The sequence below is a fragment of the Mya arenaria genome, chromosome 14 (assembly GCF_026914265.1).
Source record: "Mya arenaria isolate MELC-2E11 chromosome 14, ASM2691426v1".
NCBI classification, from domain to species: Eukaryota; Metazoa; Mollusca; class Bivalvia; order Myida; family Myidae; genus Mya; species Mya arenaria.
The window spans coordinates 45,156,226-45,176,412 of record NC_069135.1 but is presented as its reverse complement, the minus strand read 5'-3'; the positions used below and the strand labels follow the sequence as shown (position 1 = coordinate 45,176,412).

The 20,187-nt window shown below is 36.7% G+C and overlaps 1 protein-coding gene across 1 annotated transcript in view; it reads right to left on the bottom strand.

The window, feature by feature from the left end:
- Window positions 1–20,187, bottom strand: part of LOC128216173 (atrial natriuretic peptide receptor 1-like) — a 31,020-nt gene extending 10,833 nt beyond the window's left edge. The window contains exons 1-7 of the mRNA XM_052922750.1: window positions 20,124–20,187; window positions 19,620–19,672; window positions 17,039–17,174; window positions 13,507–13,601; window positions 12,664–12,790; window positions 7,626–7,716; window positions 153–273 (exon numbers count right to left, since the gene is read on the bottom strand). Of these exons, the coding sequence (XP_052778710.1) occupies window positions 153–273; window positions 7,626–7,716; window positions 12,664–12,790; window positions 13,507–13,601; window positions 17,039–17,174; window positions 19,620–19,672; window positions 20,124–20,187 (687 nt within the window). The remainder of the gene's footprint in view (window positions 1–152; window positions 274–7,625; window positions 7,717–12,663; window positions 12,791–13,506; window positions 13,602–17,038; window positions 17,175–19,619; window positions 19,673–20,123) is intronic.

Genomic DNA, 20,187 nt, shown 5'->3' with positions numbered 1-20,187 from the left:
ATATGAACATTAGTATATAATCATTATTTAAAAGAGCATATGGAGAGGTTAGCGCATATCAGTCATAACTAAATAGACACTAGGGATAATTCGACCGAGCGCTGATCCCGAGAAGTTTGATACATTAATAAACATCATGATTTTGTTCCAACCTCTTGTTCTAACGAGATCCTGGACTTGCTGAATCCCGAGATGATGCTCCCTTTGGTTTTCAGGACGTCGACGTCTCGCCACGATACCCGCCATCTCATGTCCTTGTTGGCTTTACGTCGGCTTGAAACCAATGTGTAAAGTTTAAAGTTACAAAGCACATTTTTGGTCTACTAAAAAAACACGCGAGGAAGCATAATATGCATATTAGCACTTTACGTCTTGCTTTCTGACTTGTACATTTTGCATTCTGACTTGAACATCTTGCTTTCTTACTTGTACATTTTGCACTCTGACTTGAACATCTTGCTTTCTTACTTGTACATTTTGCACTCTGACTTGAACATCTTGCTTTCTTTCTTGTACATTTTGCACTCTGACTTGAACATCTTGCTTTCTTTCTTGTACATTTTGCACTCTGACTTGAACATCTTGCTTTCTTACTTGTACATTTTGCACTCTGACTTGAACATCTTGCTTTCTTTCTTGTACAGTTTGCATTTTGACTTAAACATCTTGCTTTCTTACTTGTACATTTTGCATTCTGACTTGAACATCTTGCTTTCTTTCTTGTACATTTGGCATTATGACGTGAACATCTTGCTTTCTTACTTGTACAGTTTGCATTCTGACTTGAAATCTTTCTTTCTTACTTGTACATTTTGCATTCTGACTTGAACATATTGCTTTCTTACTTGTACAGTTTGCACTCTGACTTGAACATCTTGCTTTCTTACTTGTACTTTTTGCATTCTGACTTGTACAACTTGCTTTCTTACTTGTACTTTTTGCATTCTGACTTGAACAACTTGCTTTCTTACTTGTACTTTTTGCACTCTGACTTGTACAACTTGCTTTCTTACTTTTACTTTTTGCATTCTGACTTGAACTTTTTGCATTCTGACTGGAACAACTTGCTTTCTTACTTGAACAACTTGCTTTCTTACTTGTACAACTTGCTTTCTTACCTGTACATTTTGCATTCTGACTTGTACAACTTGCTTTCTTACTTGTACTTTTTGCATTCTGACTTGTACAACTTGCTTTCTTACTTGTACTTTTTGCATTCTGACTTGTACAACTTGCTTTCTTACATGTACTTTTTGCATTCTGACTTGAACATTTTGCATTCTGACTGGAACAACTTGCTTTCTTACTTGAACAACTTGCTTTCTTACTTGTACAACTTGCTTTCTTACTTGTACTTTTTGCATTCTGACTTGTACAACTTGCTTTCTAACTTGTACATTTTGCACTCTGACTTGAACTTTTTGCATTTTGACTGGAACAACTTGCTTTCTTACTTGTACATTTTGCATTCTGACTTGTACTTTTTGCATTCTGACTTGAACAACTTGCTTTCTTATTTGTACTTTTTGCATTCTGACTTGTACAACTTGCTTTCTTACTTGTACATTTTGCATTCTGACTTGTACTTTTTGCATTCTGACTGGAACAACTTGCTTTCTTACTTGAACAACTTGCTTTCTTCCTTGTACATTTTGCATTCTGACTTGTACTTTTTGCATTCTGACTTGTACAACTTGCTTTCTTACTTGTACTTTTTGCATTCTGACGTGTACAGTTTGCACTCTGACTTGTACAACTTGCTTTCTTACTTGAACGACTTGCTTTCTTACTTGTACATTTTGCATTCTGACTTGAACAACTTGCTTTCTTACTTGTACATTTTGCACTCTGACTTGTACAACGTGCTTTCTTACTTGAACAACTTGCTTTCTTACTTGTACTTTTTGCATTCTGACTTGAACAACTTGCTTTCTTATTTGTACATTTTGCATTCTGACTTGTACAACTTGCTTTCTTACATGAACAACTTGCTTTCTTACTTGTACTTTTTGCATTCTGACTTGAACAACTTGCTTTCTTACTTGTACATTTTGCACTCTGACTTGAACAACTTGCTTTCTTACTTGTACATTTTGCATTCTGACTGGAACTTTTTGCATTCTGACTGGAACAACTTGCTTTCTTAATTGAACAACTTGCTTTCTTACTTGTACAGTTTGCACTCTGTCTTGAACATCTTGCTTTCTTACTTGTACTTTTTGCATTCTGACTTGTACAACTTGCTTTCTTACTTGTACTTTTTGCATTCTGACTTGTACAACTTGCTTTCTTCCTTGTACATTTTGCATTCTGACTTGTACTTTTTGCATTCTGACTTGTACAACTTGCTTTCTTACTTGTACTTTTTGCATTCTGACTTGTACAGTTTGCACTCTGACTTTTACAACTTGCTTTCTTACTTGAACAACTTGCTTTCTTACTTGTACATTTTGCATTCTGACTTGAACAACTTGCTTTCTTACTTGTACATTTTGCACTCTGACTTGTACAACTTGCTTTCTTACTTGAACAACTTGCTTTCTTACTTGTATTTTTTGCATTTTGACTTGAACAACTTGCTTTCTTATTTGTACATTTTGCATTCTGACTGGAACAACTTGCTTTCTTACTTGAACAACTTGCTTTCTTACTTGTACTTTTTGCATTCTGACTTGAACAACTTGCTTTCTTATTTGTACATTTTGCATTCTGACTTGTACAACTTGCTTTCTTACTTGTACAACTTGCTTTCTTACTTGTACATTTTGCATTCTGACTTGAACAACTTGCTTTCTTACTTGTACATTTTGCACTCTGACTTGAACAACTTGCTTTCTTACTTGTACATTTTGCATTCTGACTGGAACTTTTTGCATTTTGACTGGAACAACTTGCTTTCTTAATTGAACAACTTGCTTTCTTACTTGTACAGTTTGCACTCTGACTTGAACATCTTGCTTTCTTACTTGTACGTTTTGCATTCTGACTTGTACAACTTGCTTTCTTACTTGTACATTTTGCATTCTGACTTGTACAACTTGCTTTCTTACTTGTACATTTTGCATTCTGACTTGTACTTTTTGCATTCTGACTTGTACAACTTGCTTTCTTACTTGTACTTTTTGCATTCTGACTTGTACAGTTTGCACTCTGACTTGTACAACTTGCTTTCTTACTTGAACAACTTGCTTTCTTACTTGTACATTTTGCATTCTGACTTGAACAACTTGCTTTCTTACTTGTACATTTTGCACTCTGACTTGTACAACTTGCTTTCTTACTTGAACAACTTGCTTTCTTACTTGTATTTTTTGCATTTTGACTTGAACAACTTGCTTTCTTATTTGTACATTTTGCATTCTGACTGGAACAACTTGCTTTATTACTTGTACAGTTTGCACTCTTACTTGTACTTTTTGCATTTTGACTTGTACAACTTGCTTTCTTCCTTGTACATTTTGAATTCTGACTTGTACAACTTGCTTTCTTACTTGTACAGTTTGCATTCTGACTTGAAATCTTTCTTTCTTATTTGTACTTTTTGCATTCTGACTTGAACAACTTGCTTTCTTACTTGTACTTTTTGCATTTTGACTTGAACAACTTGCTTTCTTACTTGTACATTTTGCATTCAGACTTGTACAACTTGCTTTCTTACTTGTACATTTTGCATTCTGACTTGAACATCTTGCTTTCTTACTTGTACATTTTGCATTCTGACTTGTACTTTTTGCATTCTGACTTGAACAACTTGCTTTCTTATTTGTACATTTTGCATTCTGACTGGAACAACTTGCTTTCTTACTTGTACAGTTTGCATTCTGACTTGTACAACTTGCTTTCTTACTTGTACATTTTGCATTCTGACTGGAACTTTTTGCATTCTGACTGGAACAACTTGCTTTCTTACTTGAACAACTTGCTTTCTTACTTGTAAATTTTGCATTCTGACTTGTACAACTTGCTTTCTTACTTCTACATTTTGCATTCTGACTTGTACTTTTTGCATTCTGACTTGAACAACTTGCTTTCTTACTTGTACTTTTTGCATTCTGACTTGAACATCTTGCTTTCTTACTTGTACATTTTGCATTCTGACTTGAACAACTTGCTTTCTTACTTGTACTTTTTGCATTCTGACTTGTACTTTTTGCATTCTGACTGGAACAACTTGCTTTCTTACTTGAAAAACTTGCTTTCTTACTTGTACATTTTGCATTCTGACTTGTACAACTTGCTTTTTTACTTGTACTTTTTGCATTCTGACTTGTACTTTTTGCATTCTGACTGGAACAACTTGCTTTCTTACTTGAACAACTTGCTTTCTTACTTGTACATTTTGCATTCTGACTTGTACAACTTGCTTTCTTACTTGTACAGTTTGCATTCTGACTTGTACTTTTTGCATTCTGACTGGAACAACTTGCTTTCTTACTTGTACAGTTTGCACTCTGACTTGAACATCTTGCTTTCTTACTTGTACTTTTTGCATTCTGACTTGTACAACTTGCTTTCTTACTTGTACTTTTTGCATTCTGACTTGTACAACTTGCTTTCTTACTTGTACTTTTTGCATTCTGACTTGAACATCTTGCTTTCTTACTTGTACATTTTGCATTCTGACTTGTACTTTTTGCATTCTGACTGGAACAACTTGCTTTCTTACTTGTACAACTTGCTTTCTTACTTGTACTTTTTGCATTCTGACTTGAACATCTTGCTTTCTTACTTGTACATTTTGCATTCTGACTTGTACTTTTTGCATTCTGACTGAAACAACTTGCTTTCTTACTTGTACAACTTGCTTTCTTACTTGTTCATTTTGCTGTCTTACTTGTACTTTTTGCATTCTGACTTGAACAACTTGCTTTCTTATTTGTACTTTTTGCATTCTGACTTGAACAACTTGCTTTCTTACTTGTACTTTTTGCATTTTGACTTAAACAACTTGCTTTCTTATTTGTACTTTTTGCATTCTGACTTGAACAACTTGCTTTCTTACTTGTACATTTTGCATTCTGACTTGAACAACTTGCTTTCTTACTTGTACTTTTTGCATTCGACTGGGCTAATATTCTTTCCTGACTTATAAGTTCTCCAATTTCAGAGTGAGGAATCAGGTGACAACGGGGCTCGTACATAGGTTAACACGGGTCAAAACCGATGTATACAAACAAGTAAATGTCGTTAATTTCTAAACAACTTTTTTGACAGAAAAAGATATGAAAATAGTTCTAAGCCTATAAACGACTATACTAGTTTCTACTTCTACACGTGTAAAATAGTTTAGATTTGCTTTTATTTTAACGATGCAATCCTTGGTCAAAATTTCAACTTGACGGAATTCAACGGTGTGTGCGCCGTGATTCTTTTTGTTGTACCCATTTCTTAGTAATGAGTAATATTAAAGTCAGACATGCGTTTAAAAGTAAGTTTCGTTCATTTTGAATTTACGCTTTCTGGTGTCGAAAAAAATGGAGATGTTTTACATTCTGCTTCGTGGTATGTTACAAAGTGCTTGCTGTCATCTATTTTTCTGTCATTAGGAGAATGTGAACTTTCTTATTGTTTTATATCAGGTTATCTTAACTATGAAATTAACTTAAATGAATGGAATATAGCATCATGGACGATGAATTTATGATGAATTAAAGCAAGATGTACATGTCAGAACGCAAGATGAATTTCGAACAAATACATGTTTTATATTGGTTTTCTTGTCCATCTCCATACAGTATTGCTTCCCAAAGAATTCTGCACATTTTACCGACTGTACGAATCCCATGACGACAATGTGTGAGAACACATTGAAAGAAGCCCTTTGTGAAGACAAACTAGATGATAGGCTTCTTGATTACACTGTCCGAAATACTTAGCAATGCGGCGGTAACAAGACAACGTGGTGACGTTAAGTAATCAAACAGGAATTAGCCTTATTTCTATCGCGATTGATTGGACACGACACGAACAGTGACAGAGTATATATCAATGGCGCGGGCATATTTAGGCCACAGTATTGTTGAAAAGTACATTCAACTGCTGAAGTTTCTATGTGAATGATTTATACCATGCATCAGACGATGAGTTTATTTGAGTTTTCAAGCAAGATGTTTTTATTTAATCCATTACTTGAACTTATTGCTTAAAACAATTTCTTGCTAGAAACTACTGCCACATTTTGTCTGTACGATCTTTGATAAATGCATTACATGAAACATACAACCATATGTTACATGTATACACATTCATGTACCAAAACATAAATAAAACAAGCAAACACCAATACACGCGCCTGTCGTGAGACGAAGCAAAACCAATTACGTTTACTCTATACATACACAAATAGAAGCACATGTCATGAGACGAAATACAAGCACATATGGCATGAGACGAAATAGAAGCACATGACATGAGACGAAATACAAGCACATGGCATGAGACGAAATACAAGCACATATGGCATGAGACAAAATACAAGCACATAGCGCGAGACGAAATAGAAGCACATGGCATGAGACGAAATACAAGCACATATGGCATGAGACGAAATAGAAGCACATGGCATAAGACGGAATACAAGCACATATGGCATGATACGAAATAGAAGCACATGACATGAGACGAAATACAAGCACATGGCATGAGACGAAATACAAGTACATGGCGCGAGACGAAATACAAGCACATGGCACATGGCATGAGACGAAATACAAGCACATGGCACATGGCATGAGACGAAATACAGGCACATGACATGAGAAGAAATACAAGCAAATGGTATGTGACGAAATACAAGCACATATGGCATGAGACGAAATACAAGCACATGGCGCGAGACGAAATACAAGCACATGGCACATGGCATGAGACGAAATACAAGCACATATGGCATGAGACGAAATACAAGCACATGGCATGAGATTAAATACAAGCACATGGTATGAGACGAAATACAAGCACATGGCGCGAGACGAAATACAAGCACATGGCACATGGCATGAGACGAAATACAGGCACATGGCACGAGAAGAAATACAAGCAAATGGCATGTGACGAAATACAGGCACATGGCATGAGACGAAATAGGAGCACATGGCATGAGACGAAATACAAGCACATGTCATGAGACGAAATACAAGCACATATGGCATGAGACGAAATACAGGCACATATCAGGAAACGAAACGGAAACAGAAACACATTTACTTTATATATAAACCAATAAACGCAAACGGCATGAAACGAAAGGAACACTGATTACATTTACTCTGCATGCACCAATTCAAGCACATAACATGAGACGAAAAAAGAATTCAAACATAATGTACAAAAAGTACCGTTCAATAGAAGAACTCGGGGTTTAGCTTGTTTTTGTTTCGAACTAAAACGTTTAACAGTCAGACTGACAAACAATGGGTATTGTTGTTAACAGAAATATTTTATGACAATTACATGTTACATAAATCACAATAAGATTTCATCGTCTCAGGGATAAATGTTTTCTATATAATATTCGACAAAACAGCACTGCACAACAAGCCAACATGAAATACACACGTGCTACATATTTTAACACGTAACATAGTTTTCACCAATGAAAACACAGACAGGACGCCTTTACTAACCTGTATATGATCTGGGTGATAATGATGAGAACGAGGACAACAATGAGACAGCCGGAAATAATCCCCACAATGGTCTGCGCTGAGAGGGGCTCTAAAGCGAAACATAATTATTACATTCTCACAATTAAAAGATATATGAAGATTTTTCACAGGAAAAGAATGTCTTTTGTCTGGTCGTTCTGCCCTTTACAGACGTAATTTTTCCTCTCCAGCTTTGTTATCGAGGATGTTATTGGAATATAGAACATTAATTGTGGTTTTCTTACAGATAACGCGGTTTCCAATTTGCTAATCAGCAAAAATAAAAGTAGAAAATACATATACAATAAATGTTATAAACATGTACTTGCTAAACATAATAAGGATCTTTCGTTACAAAACGGTGAAAAACATGTGCATTTTAATTATGACCTATAAATATATATATTCCTTTCGATCCAGACTGCTATCTGTGTAGCAGAATATATGTCATATTTCATTGGTTTTGGGTTTGGGTCTAAAATTATTCATGAATTCTAATTGTTTCCGGGCAATAAAGAAACTGCCGGCGTTTGTGATCTGAACTTTGACGTATAACAGTCAGACAGTCAGATGTGTATATTGTCGAAAAGTAAAAAGAAACTTGAAACTCACGGCTGCGCCAATTTTAACATGAATTTCTACCAGTAAAAATCAGATCATATCCAATGGCTGACTAGTCAATAAAAGCTTTAATAACCCTCATCTTTGGAAATGTACCGTGATTAACATGTTAATTGAAATCATATGAAAGTAGTCAAAACTTACTTCAACATTTGTATTTTAACTAATGACATTTTTAGATTTTACTTTTGACCAAGAAGGGAGGCTAAGTTGAAAGGCTATTTTTAAAAGCTACTACTACTAGTATGTTGAGAGGTCATTTTAGAAGGCTAGGTTGAAAGGCAACTGGAAAGTATACACGTATGTCTATTGTCATGTACCATTCACATCATCCCAAGTATTGAGTAGCACGCATCTGAAACTACTAAGAGTTTCTGCCGCCTTGTTTCTGTTCTTCTCCTACAAGATGTCCTGGTTATCAAGCGCGCTATATACCATAAAATACACGTAAAAGGATTTCAAACAAGATGTTCCGGTTATCAAGCGCGCTACATACCATAAAAAAAAACACGTAAAATGGTTTCAAACGAGATGTCCTGGTCACCAAACACGCTTCGAACAATAAAGTACACGTACACTGGTTTCAAACAAGCTGCCTTTGCTCTCAAGCACGCTACGAACAATAAAGTACACGTACACTGGTTTCAAACAAGCTGCCTTGGTCCCCAAGCACGCTACGAACAATAAAGTACACGTACACAGGTTTCAAACAAGCTGCCTTGGTCCCCAAGCACGCTACGAACCATAGAGTTAATGTACAAGGGTATCAATCAAGCTGCCTTTGTCCCCAAGCACGCTACGAACCATAGAGTTAATGTACAAGGATTTCAAACAAGCTGCCTTTGTCCCCAAGCACACTACGAACCGTAAAGTACACGTACACAGGTTTCAAACAAGCTGCCTTGTCCCCAAACACGCTACGAACCATAAAGTTAACGTACACAGGTTTCAAACACGCTGCCTTGGTCCCCAAGCACGCTACGAACCATAAAGTTAACGTACACAGGTTTCAAACAAGCTGCCTTGTCCCCAAACACGCTACGAACCATAAAGTTAACGTACACAGGTTTCAAACAAGCTGCCTTGTCCCCAAGCACGCTACGAACCATAAAGTTAACGTACACAGGTTTCAAACAAGCTGCCTTGTCCCCAAACACGCTACGAACCATAAAGTGCACGTACACAGGTTTCAAACAAGCTGCCTTGTCCCCAAGCACGCTACGAACCATAAAGTTACCGTACACAGGTTTCAAACAAGCTGCCTTGGTCCCCAAGCACGCTACGAACCATAAAGTTAACGTACACAGGTTTCAAACAAGCTGCCTTGTCCCCAAACACGCTACGAACCATAAAGTTAACGTACACAGGTTTCAAACAAGCTGCCTTGGTCCCCAAGCACGCTACGAACCATAAAGTTAACGTACACAGGTTTCAAACAAGCTGCCTTGTCCCCAAACACGCTACGAACCATAAAGTTAACGTACACAGGTTTCAAACAAGCTGCCTTGTCCCCAAGCACGCTACGAACCATAAAGTTAACGTACACAGGTTTCAAACAAGCTGCCTTGGTCCCCAAGCACGCTACGAACCATAAAGTTAACGTACACAGGTTTCAAACAAGCTGCCTTGTCCCCAAACACGCTACGAACCATAAAGTTAACGTACACAGGTTTCAAACACGCTGCCTTGGTCCCCAAGCACGCTACGAACCATAAAGTACACGTACACTGGTTTCAAACAAGCTGCCTTGGTCCCCAAGCACGCTACGAACCATAAAGTGCACGTACACAGGTTTCAAACAAGCTGCCTTGTCCCCAAGCACGCTACGAACCATAAAGTGCACGTACACAGGTTTCAAACAAGCTGCCTTGGTCCCCAAGCACGCTACGAACCATAAAGTGCACGTACACAGGTTTCAAACAAGCTGCCTTGTCCCCAAGCACGCTACGAACCATAAAGTTAACGTACACAGGTTTCAAACAAGCTGCCTTGGTCCCCAAGCACGCTACGAACCATAAAGTTAACGTACACAGGTTTCAAACAAGCTGCCTTGTCCCCAAGCACGCTACGAACCATAAAGTTAACGTACACAGGTTTCAAACAAGCTGCCTTGGTCCCCAAGCACGCTACGAACCATAAAGTTAACGTACACAGGTTTCAAACAAGCTGCCTTGTCCCCAAACACGCTACGAACCATAAAGTTAACGTACACAGGTTTCAAACAATTTGCCTTGTCCCCAAGCACGCTACGAACCATAAAGTTAACGTACACAGGTTTCAAACAAGCTGCCTTGGTCCCCAAGCACGCTACGAACCATAAAAGTAACGTACACAGGTTTCAAACAAGCTGCCTTGTCCCCAAACACGCTACGAACCATAAAGTTAACGTACACAGGTTTCAAACAAGCTGCCTTGGTCCCCAAGCACGCTACGAACCATAAAGTACACGTACACATGTTTCAAACAAGCTGCCTTAGTCCCCAAGCACGCTACGAACCATAAAGTGCACGTACACAGGTTTCAAACAAGCTGCCTTGGTCCCCAAGCACGCTACGAACCATAAAGTGCACGTACACAGGTTTCAAACAAGCTGCCTTGTCCCCAAGCACGCTACGAACCATAAAGTGCACGTACACAGGTTTCAAACAAGCTGCCTTGGTCCCCAAGCACGCTACGAACCATAAAGTGCACGTACACAGGTTTCAAACAAGCTGCCTTGTCCCCAAGCACGCTACGAACCATAAAGTTAACGTACACAGGTTTCAAACAAGCTGCCTTGGTCCCCAAGCACGCTACGAACCATAAAGTTAACGTACACAGGTTTCAAACAAGCTGCCTTGTCCCCAAACACGCTACGAACCATAAAGTTAACGTACACAGGTTTCAAACAAGCTGCCTTGGTCCCCAAGCACGCTACGAACCATAAAGTTAACGTACACAGGTTTCAAACAAGCTGCCTTGTCCCCAAACACGCTACGAACCATAAAGTTAACGTACACAGGTTTCAAACAAGCTGCCTTGTCCCCAAGCACGCTACGAACCATAAAGTTAACGTACACAGGTTTCAAACAAGCTGCCTTGGTCCCCAAGCACGCTACGAACCATAAAGTTAACGTACACAGGTTTCAAACAAGCTGCCTTGTCCCCAAACACGCTACGAACCATAAAGTTAACGTACACAGGTTTCAAACAAGCTGCCTTGGTCCCCAAGCACGCTACGAACCATAAAGTTAACGTACACAGGTTTCAAACAAGCTGCCTTAGTCCCCAAGCACGCTACGAACCATAAAGTACACGTACACAGGTTTCAAACAAGCTGCCTTGTCCCCAAGCACGCTACGAACCATAAAGTTAACGTATACAGGTTTCAAACAAGCTGCCTTGGTCCCCAAGCACGCTACGAACCAAAAAGTACACATACACAGGTTAGAAACAAGCTGCCTTGGTCTCCAAGCACGCTACGAACCATAGAGTTAATGTACAAGGGTATCAAACAAGCCGTTCTTGTTCTTTAGCACGCTACGAACCATAGAGTACAAAATAATGAAACAAGAGAGTTATAACCGATATTCAAAATAGTACCATTTATTTATGAGTGTCTGCGACGCAAATAACGCCTTAATTAGTTCTTCACTTCCCGTTGGTATGGCAATATATGTTCTTTGAATGGATGCATTAAAATAAAAAAAAGTATTGTACCCTTAAGTAACAATTTTGTTATGACTGCCAATACGATGTGAACTATTAATCAGCGAGATGTGGGCGAATACAAAAATACTTTAATTAGCACTTTCATAACTTAAATAGAACCATTTGATTGTGCAGAAAATACCATTTGCTAATTAGCCAAAATATAATGTTTGGAAACGATTCAATTTTAATTCTCAGCGGAAAGCTATAACTCAGTACAAATTTAATGTTTATGTTTCAATATGAAATACATATAAAAATACAGACAAAAACGACCACCTATGTATTTACCTGTGGAAAAATTGCTCTAAAATATCATAAAACTGGCTGACATTTGAAAAAATTAAATGAAAATAAAAAAACGCTCTTTTTTCATAATTTACTCTTAAATATAATACACAGTGGTTAATATAATTTTATCGTGGGGAAAAACCTTGATATTTCGCTGTTTTAAACATCAACTAGATATTGTCCGCATGTCCAAATCAAAGTTGTCACGGACAGGGATGGGACACAACTAAATCGACGCCATCTCCGAAATGACGTTTTGTCCGCATACAATTTAGGGCTTGGTGCGCTTTTCTGAAAAACTACAATAAATTGTCATTTCAAGTCATTTCTAGCTAATAAATAAAAATAAAATGTTACTTTAGATTTTTCAGCTGTACTATTTGTAAGTATAATTTCTCAACGCTTTAATCATTACTTTTGATGCAATGCTCCCCCTGGAAGCCGCACGCGGGTATGTCCACTGGCACGCCGTTTGGGAAGCGGACCGTCATACCCGCTTTTGGTTCGTATGCCCTCTTCGATCCGTAAAAAACACCTACCACCTGAAACAACATCTGCTATTTAAAAAAAAGACCTCGGAATATATGTAGGACGACAAATATATTACCATATGGGAATGTTCCAATGCCATTTTATGTTAACGTCTTGTATAACTTTAGAGGTACTTCTAGGAATTCACGTATGCAGATATAAAATATTTTAAGACTGTTCACTGTTATCACTTTTAGAAAATAATATGCTACCTTGTTTTTCTTCTAAGAAAGAAAGTAACTTGAAATATGCACATAAAATGACATAACTGTTTTTACTAAATTACCGTAAGCTCATTTCGGACAAACAAATAAATTTATTTCATTGGTGTTAATTACTAACGTTCCAGTATTTTACTGTCTCATAGACAAAATTGTAAAGTCAATACATCTGATTTAAACTGATTGTTTCCCTCTGTACCTGAAATGGAGATATAATCTTTGAAAAAAAAATGATGCAGTAAGACGCTGATGTAAATGATGTAAAAGATCAATGAAATGACACCACATTGTTTTAGGAAAAAATATAGTGTTCCTTTTAGTCGTTGACGTCTGTTTTTACAAATGTTCCATTCATGGGTAAAAACACACACAAATAAATATACCATTGGCAAGGATTGTTTCCAGCTAAATATTTGAACGTATGTACTATTTGAACATGCAGAAATTTGTCTTTTCAAAACGTTATAAAACATTCCGAAGTTCTAGTGACGTCAACTAGCACGCACCTGCCATTGCTCGGTGTCAGCATTCAGAAGGTCAAGGACGCGGAAATCAGCAATTCTTGTCCCCTCCTCATCCACGGCAACTGACTGGTTCAAGCCTGTAACATAGATGTATTTGATATTTCCACAATGTAATAAAAACGTGGTGGTACTTGGTATTTTGTCACAAGCCGCCACACAGCATATGCATGCACTTGCTATGCTATATAATACCTCTCCATAGGTCATTGTATAGAATGCATTTGTTTATGACGTCTTCACAACAGGTTATGTAGTAAATAATATAACGTTCTATTCCTCTTCAGCACATGAAGGGCTTAGTCAAAATAGTCAGTCATTTATTAATGTTATTAATAACAATGCCACATTTAAATAACACGTTAACCGAACTGACGACGAAAATAAATTTGAAAACAACAATAACACACTGTTGGAGGATGACATCCTTTGAATTAATGACGTCCAGGTATGACGTCAACCTCCGTCAGCATGTTAACAAACTTACTGTTTATAACAAGACTTACGGATACTTAAATACGGTGTGACTCGACTATGTCCGTTGATAAAAAACGTGGATTTTTGTTCTTAGCAGCACAGACTAACAGAAATATGTTTTCTTTCAAGTTGTTGGATAGAAGTAGAACTTGAAACATAATTTTTAAAGCGCCCAATTTGGTCTCTATTCATTAGTTTTATTCTGCCGGTTGCAACCCATTACTACTGTCCTAACATTGCATCAACTATACGAACGCCACGCAAATGCCTGACGTCGTATTTCAGATTTCAATAACACTGAAATCAACAAAATTTTCTGCCTTTTTTATGCTTAATTTCAGAAATTTATTTGTATTTTTTTCTTCTAAATGTTCCCTTTTTTGTAACTCTTTGCTTCACCGCTACCCGTGGGACGCCCATCACGCAAAAGTTGTGTTTGCTTATGACGTAGACTGTCGTATCTACGCTGGCTCATGGAAAAACTAGTTTCCAAGATGTTTTTAAAAAGTAACTACAGCTTTTCCTAAAAGCAGTTCTTAAAGTTGGTATTTGCACTCCGTAGTTTGCATTGAAAAATATCAAATTGATAGTTTTACTGCTGTTCTTTAACTGTTAATTTACTGATAAAACCTCACATTGCACCGAAAAGCAGGATTTTCAAATATGTCAAGTTATATTGATAAACATTCTTAAGTAGACATTGAAGATGCTCGCTTCAAGTTGCGATTTCTTAAGACGTTAACTGTAGAAAAAAGTATCTTAGAAACAATTATTTCAAATCAGTCTGAACAGATGCAACCGGCAATTACAAGAGAGATACGCACTTTATTTGTCGCAACTCTCTCACAGATTAATGGCTCATGTTTTGTACAGTGACTTTTTACCGATCACTTTTATACGATTATCCGATGAACGTGCGCACAGCTGGAAACATCTCGATTTTCTATGGAAAATATCATGTTACTACAAGATATTTTAATTTCATTTTCAACTGTTAGGCTTTTGTCGCTTATTTTGTTCGAAAATATGACATATGTTTTATGTTTGTATTTTTACCTTTTGTTGGTTTGACATTCTTAATTTGTTTCCTTTAACAATAGAACGAAGTACTCAATGGTTATATTGGTTAATGCTGATTCTTTCTTGAAGAATAGGTCAAAGAATAATGTTGTATCAAATGTAATATCGTTTATTTTTCCTTTATCCAGATCTGCCGGATACTGATTCAGAACAAGTAATCTAAAAAAGGCCTCCAAAGATGTCTTTTGGATCAATTACTTGGTGGTTTAGGAAAGCACATACTACCGAGTTGTTAGATTTGGGTAGATATGAAAAAGTCCAGATATATATGTCATCAAAAAAGTGTTTCTTCCTTCACTTTATGTTATACTTTACTATACTGCACTAGTTTTTGAATTCAAATGTATTACAAAAAAGATCTCAAATGAGTGTTTATTTTGTATCTTTTTTTTTGAAATGAGTTGCAAAGGAATTCATGAGCAAGCATTAACTTTCTTTAGAAGTTTATGTTAATTTGTCTTACAATTACATGACTAGACACACAAAACGTTGAAGGCCAAAAGACTTTCAACGCTTCGAGCGCTTTGATTAAATAACAAGGTTAATAAATTTGATACAAAATAAACACGAATTTGAGATTCTATTTATAACATCACTCAATTACGGTCAAAATCTAGGCGAATGTTTCTACCATACACATTCTCGTGTACTAGTGCAAAACGTACATTGCTTGTAATTAGGATGCTTCATCCACAGGAAAGAAAATAGTCCGACACAAAAAACATTTTATTTATAATAAAAAATCATAAAATAGCAACCGATTTTCAAAAGTTTCACTTAAATCAACAAAAGAACATATATTTTAATTAATTAAAATCAGGCACATCAATAATTAAGGGCAAAGTCATAACTGTCTGACGTCATTAGTTATCAAGCGGGTGTGTACATGTAATTGTGCGGTTGAAGTTGGAAAAGACCGTTAGTTTGTATGTATGTTTGTATTTCATGAGACATTGCGGTCAAGGATAACCCGTGAAAATGCAAGCACTTATTTCAAACGGTGTCCTTTGTTGTTGCTTAAGGGACAGCACGGGGAAGAGACAGTGGTGGGAAAGAGGAAGACCGGGTGCGATACCCTACCTCTTTTTCGAAGAGACTCCTTGGTTCTTTACGTGTTCAGTATAAAACACCAATGCACGGGGTACAACTTTCCTGGGTTAAATCAGTACTGAGTACACCACATTTCCAAGCCCGACGCTTTAAATGCCAAACGACAGACAACGGAGCTACTTGTGCCAACTTTTAACGTCATTCGGTATGACGCGGCTAGGGATCGAACCCAAGACCTACCGCTCCGTAGGCGGACGTCTTAACTACAAAAAAGTCGCTTTCAATAGAGCGAATAAGCGATGTAGCTGATGGATTACAGCATGGAAATTTGTAATTTTGATGGATATGCACATGTATATTACTCCGTGAATTGGATCACCAAAATGTTGTAAACTCCACCAGAAAAAAATAGAAAATTAAGGCGGAATCAGTGGCTATGTGAACTTGAACATTGCTGGTGAGCTGCATAGACTGGGCAACATTTCGCATATAAGAAGACGGGGTATTTAAATGGAGTACAGGAAATTGGATATGTCCTTGTGTTGATTTGGATGTATGTGGCTATAGTATGTTCTTGTGTCACGATGTTTCCATAATCTGGTTCGCAGGAAAATTGTCATTCAATTTCTGGTCGAGGTATTTTCTGGCGCTGTGATCAGTGAGACGTTTCCTTCTTCTTTTATCACTATTTGTTTAATCGTGAGTTTGTTGACACCAACAGAATTTCTTTTGAAATATCGTTTGTTTTTACAGCGCGTATGAATACATTTTTCTGTGATGCGGCTATCTTATTTGCACAGTTATTACACTAGTTTAAAAAAATAAAAAATTATTGCATGGGGATATATCACTCCTGTACCGTAAGTTATGTTATACTATTAAAAATACCATAGAAGTTACAAAATCATACCTTCAAAGGTATTGTTGAAGAACGTTCTGGCGATAGCATATCCATCGTCAGCACTTCCGGTTTCTTCGATACTTTTGCTATATGCAGCCCCGAGGTACAAAACCGCCTCATAGAATGCCGCTATAAAATAGTGCACCTGGAAATATTCAAGGGAAAGACATTTTAATTTGCTTACTCCGGTAAGATACTAAGTGACTCATAGCCGCGGAAAATAATGAATCCTGTAACAGAGGCTAAGCACGAGGTAAGAAGATATCGGGACACAAAGCGGTGGTTAGAACAAACATATGCAAACCAAGCAAAGCAACATTTATACCTACATTATCATGATGTAAATGGGGTTTTCTAAATAAGAAATAATTGGGTCGATTTTATAATCGTTTTAACTGAGTAAAACGTGTATGGTTTTATACTAGTGAGGACTCAAACCACATGACTTTGTATCAATAATCTGTATAAGGAATTTGAAGATGTAAAATAAAATCCCTTATAAAAAATCTCCCCTCATATTAAGAAATTTTAACATTGATATACAATAGCACTTTAATTTATCATAAAACAAAAAAAAGACAACATGCTATCTCAGTTCATTTTACAAAAATGCTCAGCAGCTTTCTCTTTAATTCCATCAATCTCTTGTTTATTCTAAAACGTGTATTCATGGAATAACTAGAATATTCTAGAACATTCTAAACAAAACTTGACAAATACATGCTATAAAGATCGTATGGAAGAAGTTTATTTGATTGAATCTAGGTCACCATGCAGATGGAACTATATTATTGACATCGCTTGGAAACGCGACGTCAGTTCTAAATAGGTTTCGACGTTGTACCATATTCAGGGTTACCTGATCAAAATCGACCAGCCAACATTATAATTATTATAAAATAAAACTATAAAATATGTTTGATAAAACGACTTTGATGAACAAACAGTTGTATACACAGATTAAAGAAAAAAGAAACATCAAGATACAGGACAAGGTCTATGTCATGGTGACTATAAGTAATACCTTCAGCTGAAAATCGTTTTCCGATCAATATATGAAGAATGCTTAGGCTCAGGAATCTTAATCTGTCTTAGTAGGTAGGTCATGACTATGATATGAACGCTATTGATTTTTAGGTCGGTGGGTGAAAGGTAAAGGTCGAGGTGACCTTCAGTTGAAAATCGGTTTACACTCAATAGCTGAATAACACTGGCCCAGAGACCTGAAACGTTGTACGCAGGTTAGTCATGGAGAGCAGATGAACTCTTTTGCTTTTGAGGTCAGTGTGTCAAAGGTCAAGGTCGTAGTGAAGCTGGAATTTCAAAGTTTCCTATCAATAATTGAAAACCGCCTCAATAGAAACCTCCAACTTGATAGAGGTCCATCAAACATATTTGAGCGTCAGTTGATCAAAGGTCGAGGTCGTGGTGAAATATGAAATCACATGAAGTCATATAAATGACGCACAATTTAGCAGTCAAATTTGCTTCACATGGTCATGCTAGTAAAGCCGTTTAGTTCACAGTTTATCTGGTATGATATTGTAACTCTCATCCAGTTGTTTGATTGTGCGTTTATCCTTTAAATTGTGACATTTAATTACTCTTTGGAACCTTGCGGTAGAGCTCTAAAAGTGAACGAAATTCGCGCAACGATATGAAACAATGAAAGTCTTGTCAAGCGACATTATATGGTAACGTGATTACGTTTACTGGGTCAATGCTTTCTTATTTTACCAGAATAATTTGAGTGCAGATTCCATTTACAATTAACTAAGCTTAGCTATTTGTACTGACAAACATCTTGCTTATTTCTATTAAACCAAATAAATGTTAAAACCTAAGCTTAATTAAAAAAAAACAATACTAATGATATGACTTCACTAATGCTGTTACTGGTAACAAATGGATTCCATTACGGCATATATGTATTAAGTCCGACTGTTTTCCCATCGGAGCTCAGACATTTAAATGGAAACACGATGGCTGAATCTCAAAGCGCTTGACCATTATTTCATACGCAAGACAATTATCTAATTGCGGCAAATAGAAAAACATCACGTGCGACTATTTCCGTAAATTGGCGCAATAAGGTAAATACATTGATGTCGTAAATTATCTGATAGCGTAGATATTAAACGATATTTTACCAGCATGTAACCTACTTGTGACTAATTGAACTCTTCTCCGCAATTCTTGTTCAAAACATTTTGACGGACATTATCTCAATATTATCAAGATTGATACACAATATTTAAATTTAACACGGAGACATGTTAAAATCAGCGGATTTTGCCATATGATAATAAGACTTGATAATCCCGTTTGAATACCGCATTCGCGGAAAGTGGATATCATAATTATTGCTATTCAGAAATTTTTAGTGCTGACAAGTTATTTAATTCAAAATTATACGACTCTTAACCACGTTCTGACGATTCACTTATGATTTTGTTGATTTAGAAAAAAAGTACGAGGCAAATTTATTTTACTTATTTCGATACTACAATCAACTCAACCAGTCAAAATTATTTATCATAGACAAAAAAGAGAGAAAAATCGATCGATTGAGGTAACTCCCCGGCCCTACACCTCTCATACACACAGAGAGACCATCGAAAAGCACAACCAAGTTTGCTGAATCTGAAACACAAGGGAACAATGTTTCAATGTTGTATGTTTATTTTACAATAAACTGTTGTGTCAGTATCTGGTGTTACCTCCGCCCTGTCTACGGTGAACGTTACCGTGACAGGAACATTCTACAGTAATAATGCATTAGTGCACGTCGCCCATTCGGAATTACTAAATTGCAAGATAAAACACGAATTGTATATTTTCTTTTGGACACAAAACGTTTAAAATACAAAGACATTTCACAGGAAAAAAATATCTAATAATTTTTAAAGGTGCAATTTAAAAAAAAATGCTTGCAAAAAAAAACAAATTTTTAATTGTTAATTTTATTTAAGGCGGCATTGGCTAATGAGTATCGGCCCGTTTTAATCTTTACATGACTTGAAATTGGAAAAGGATACACTATTGTGCTGTTGTTAGATCTATAGGAAATGCAATTTTAGCCACATTTACCAACAAACATACTTTTGTTCATCAATATTCTGGGCAAAATTCTCTTCGCCACTCCCACGCGGGACCAT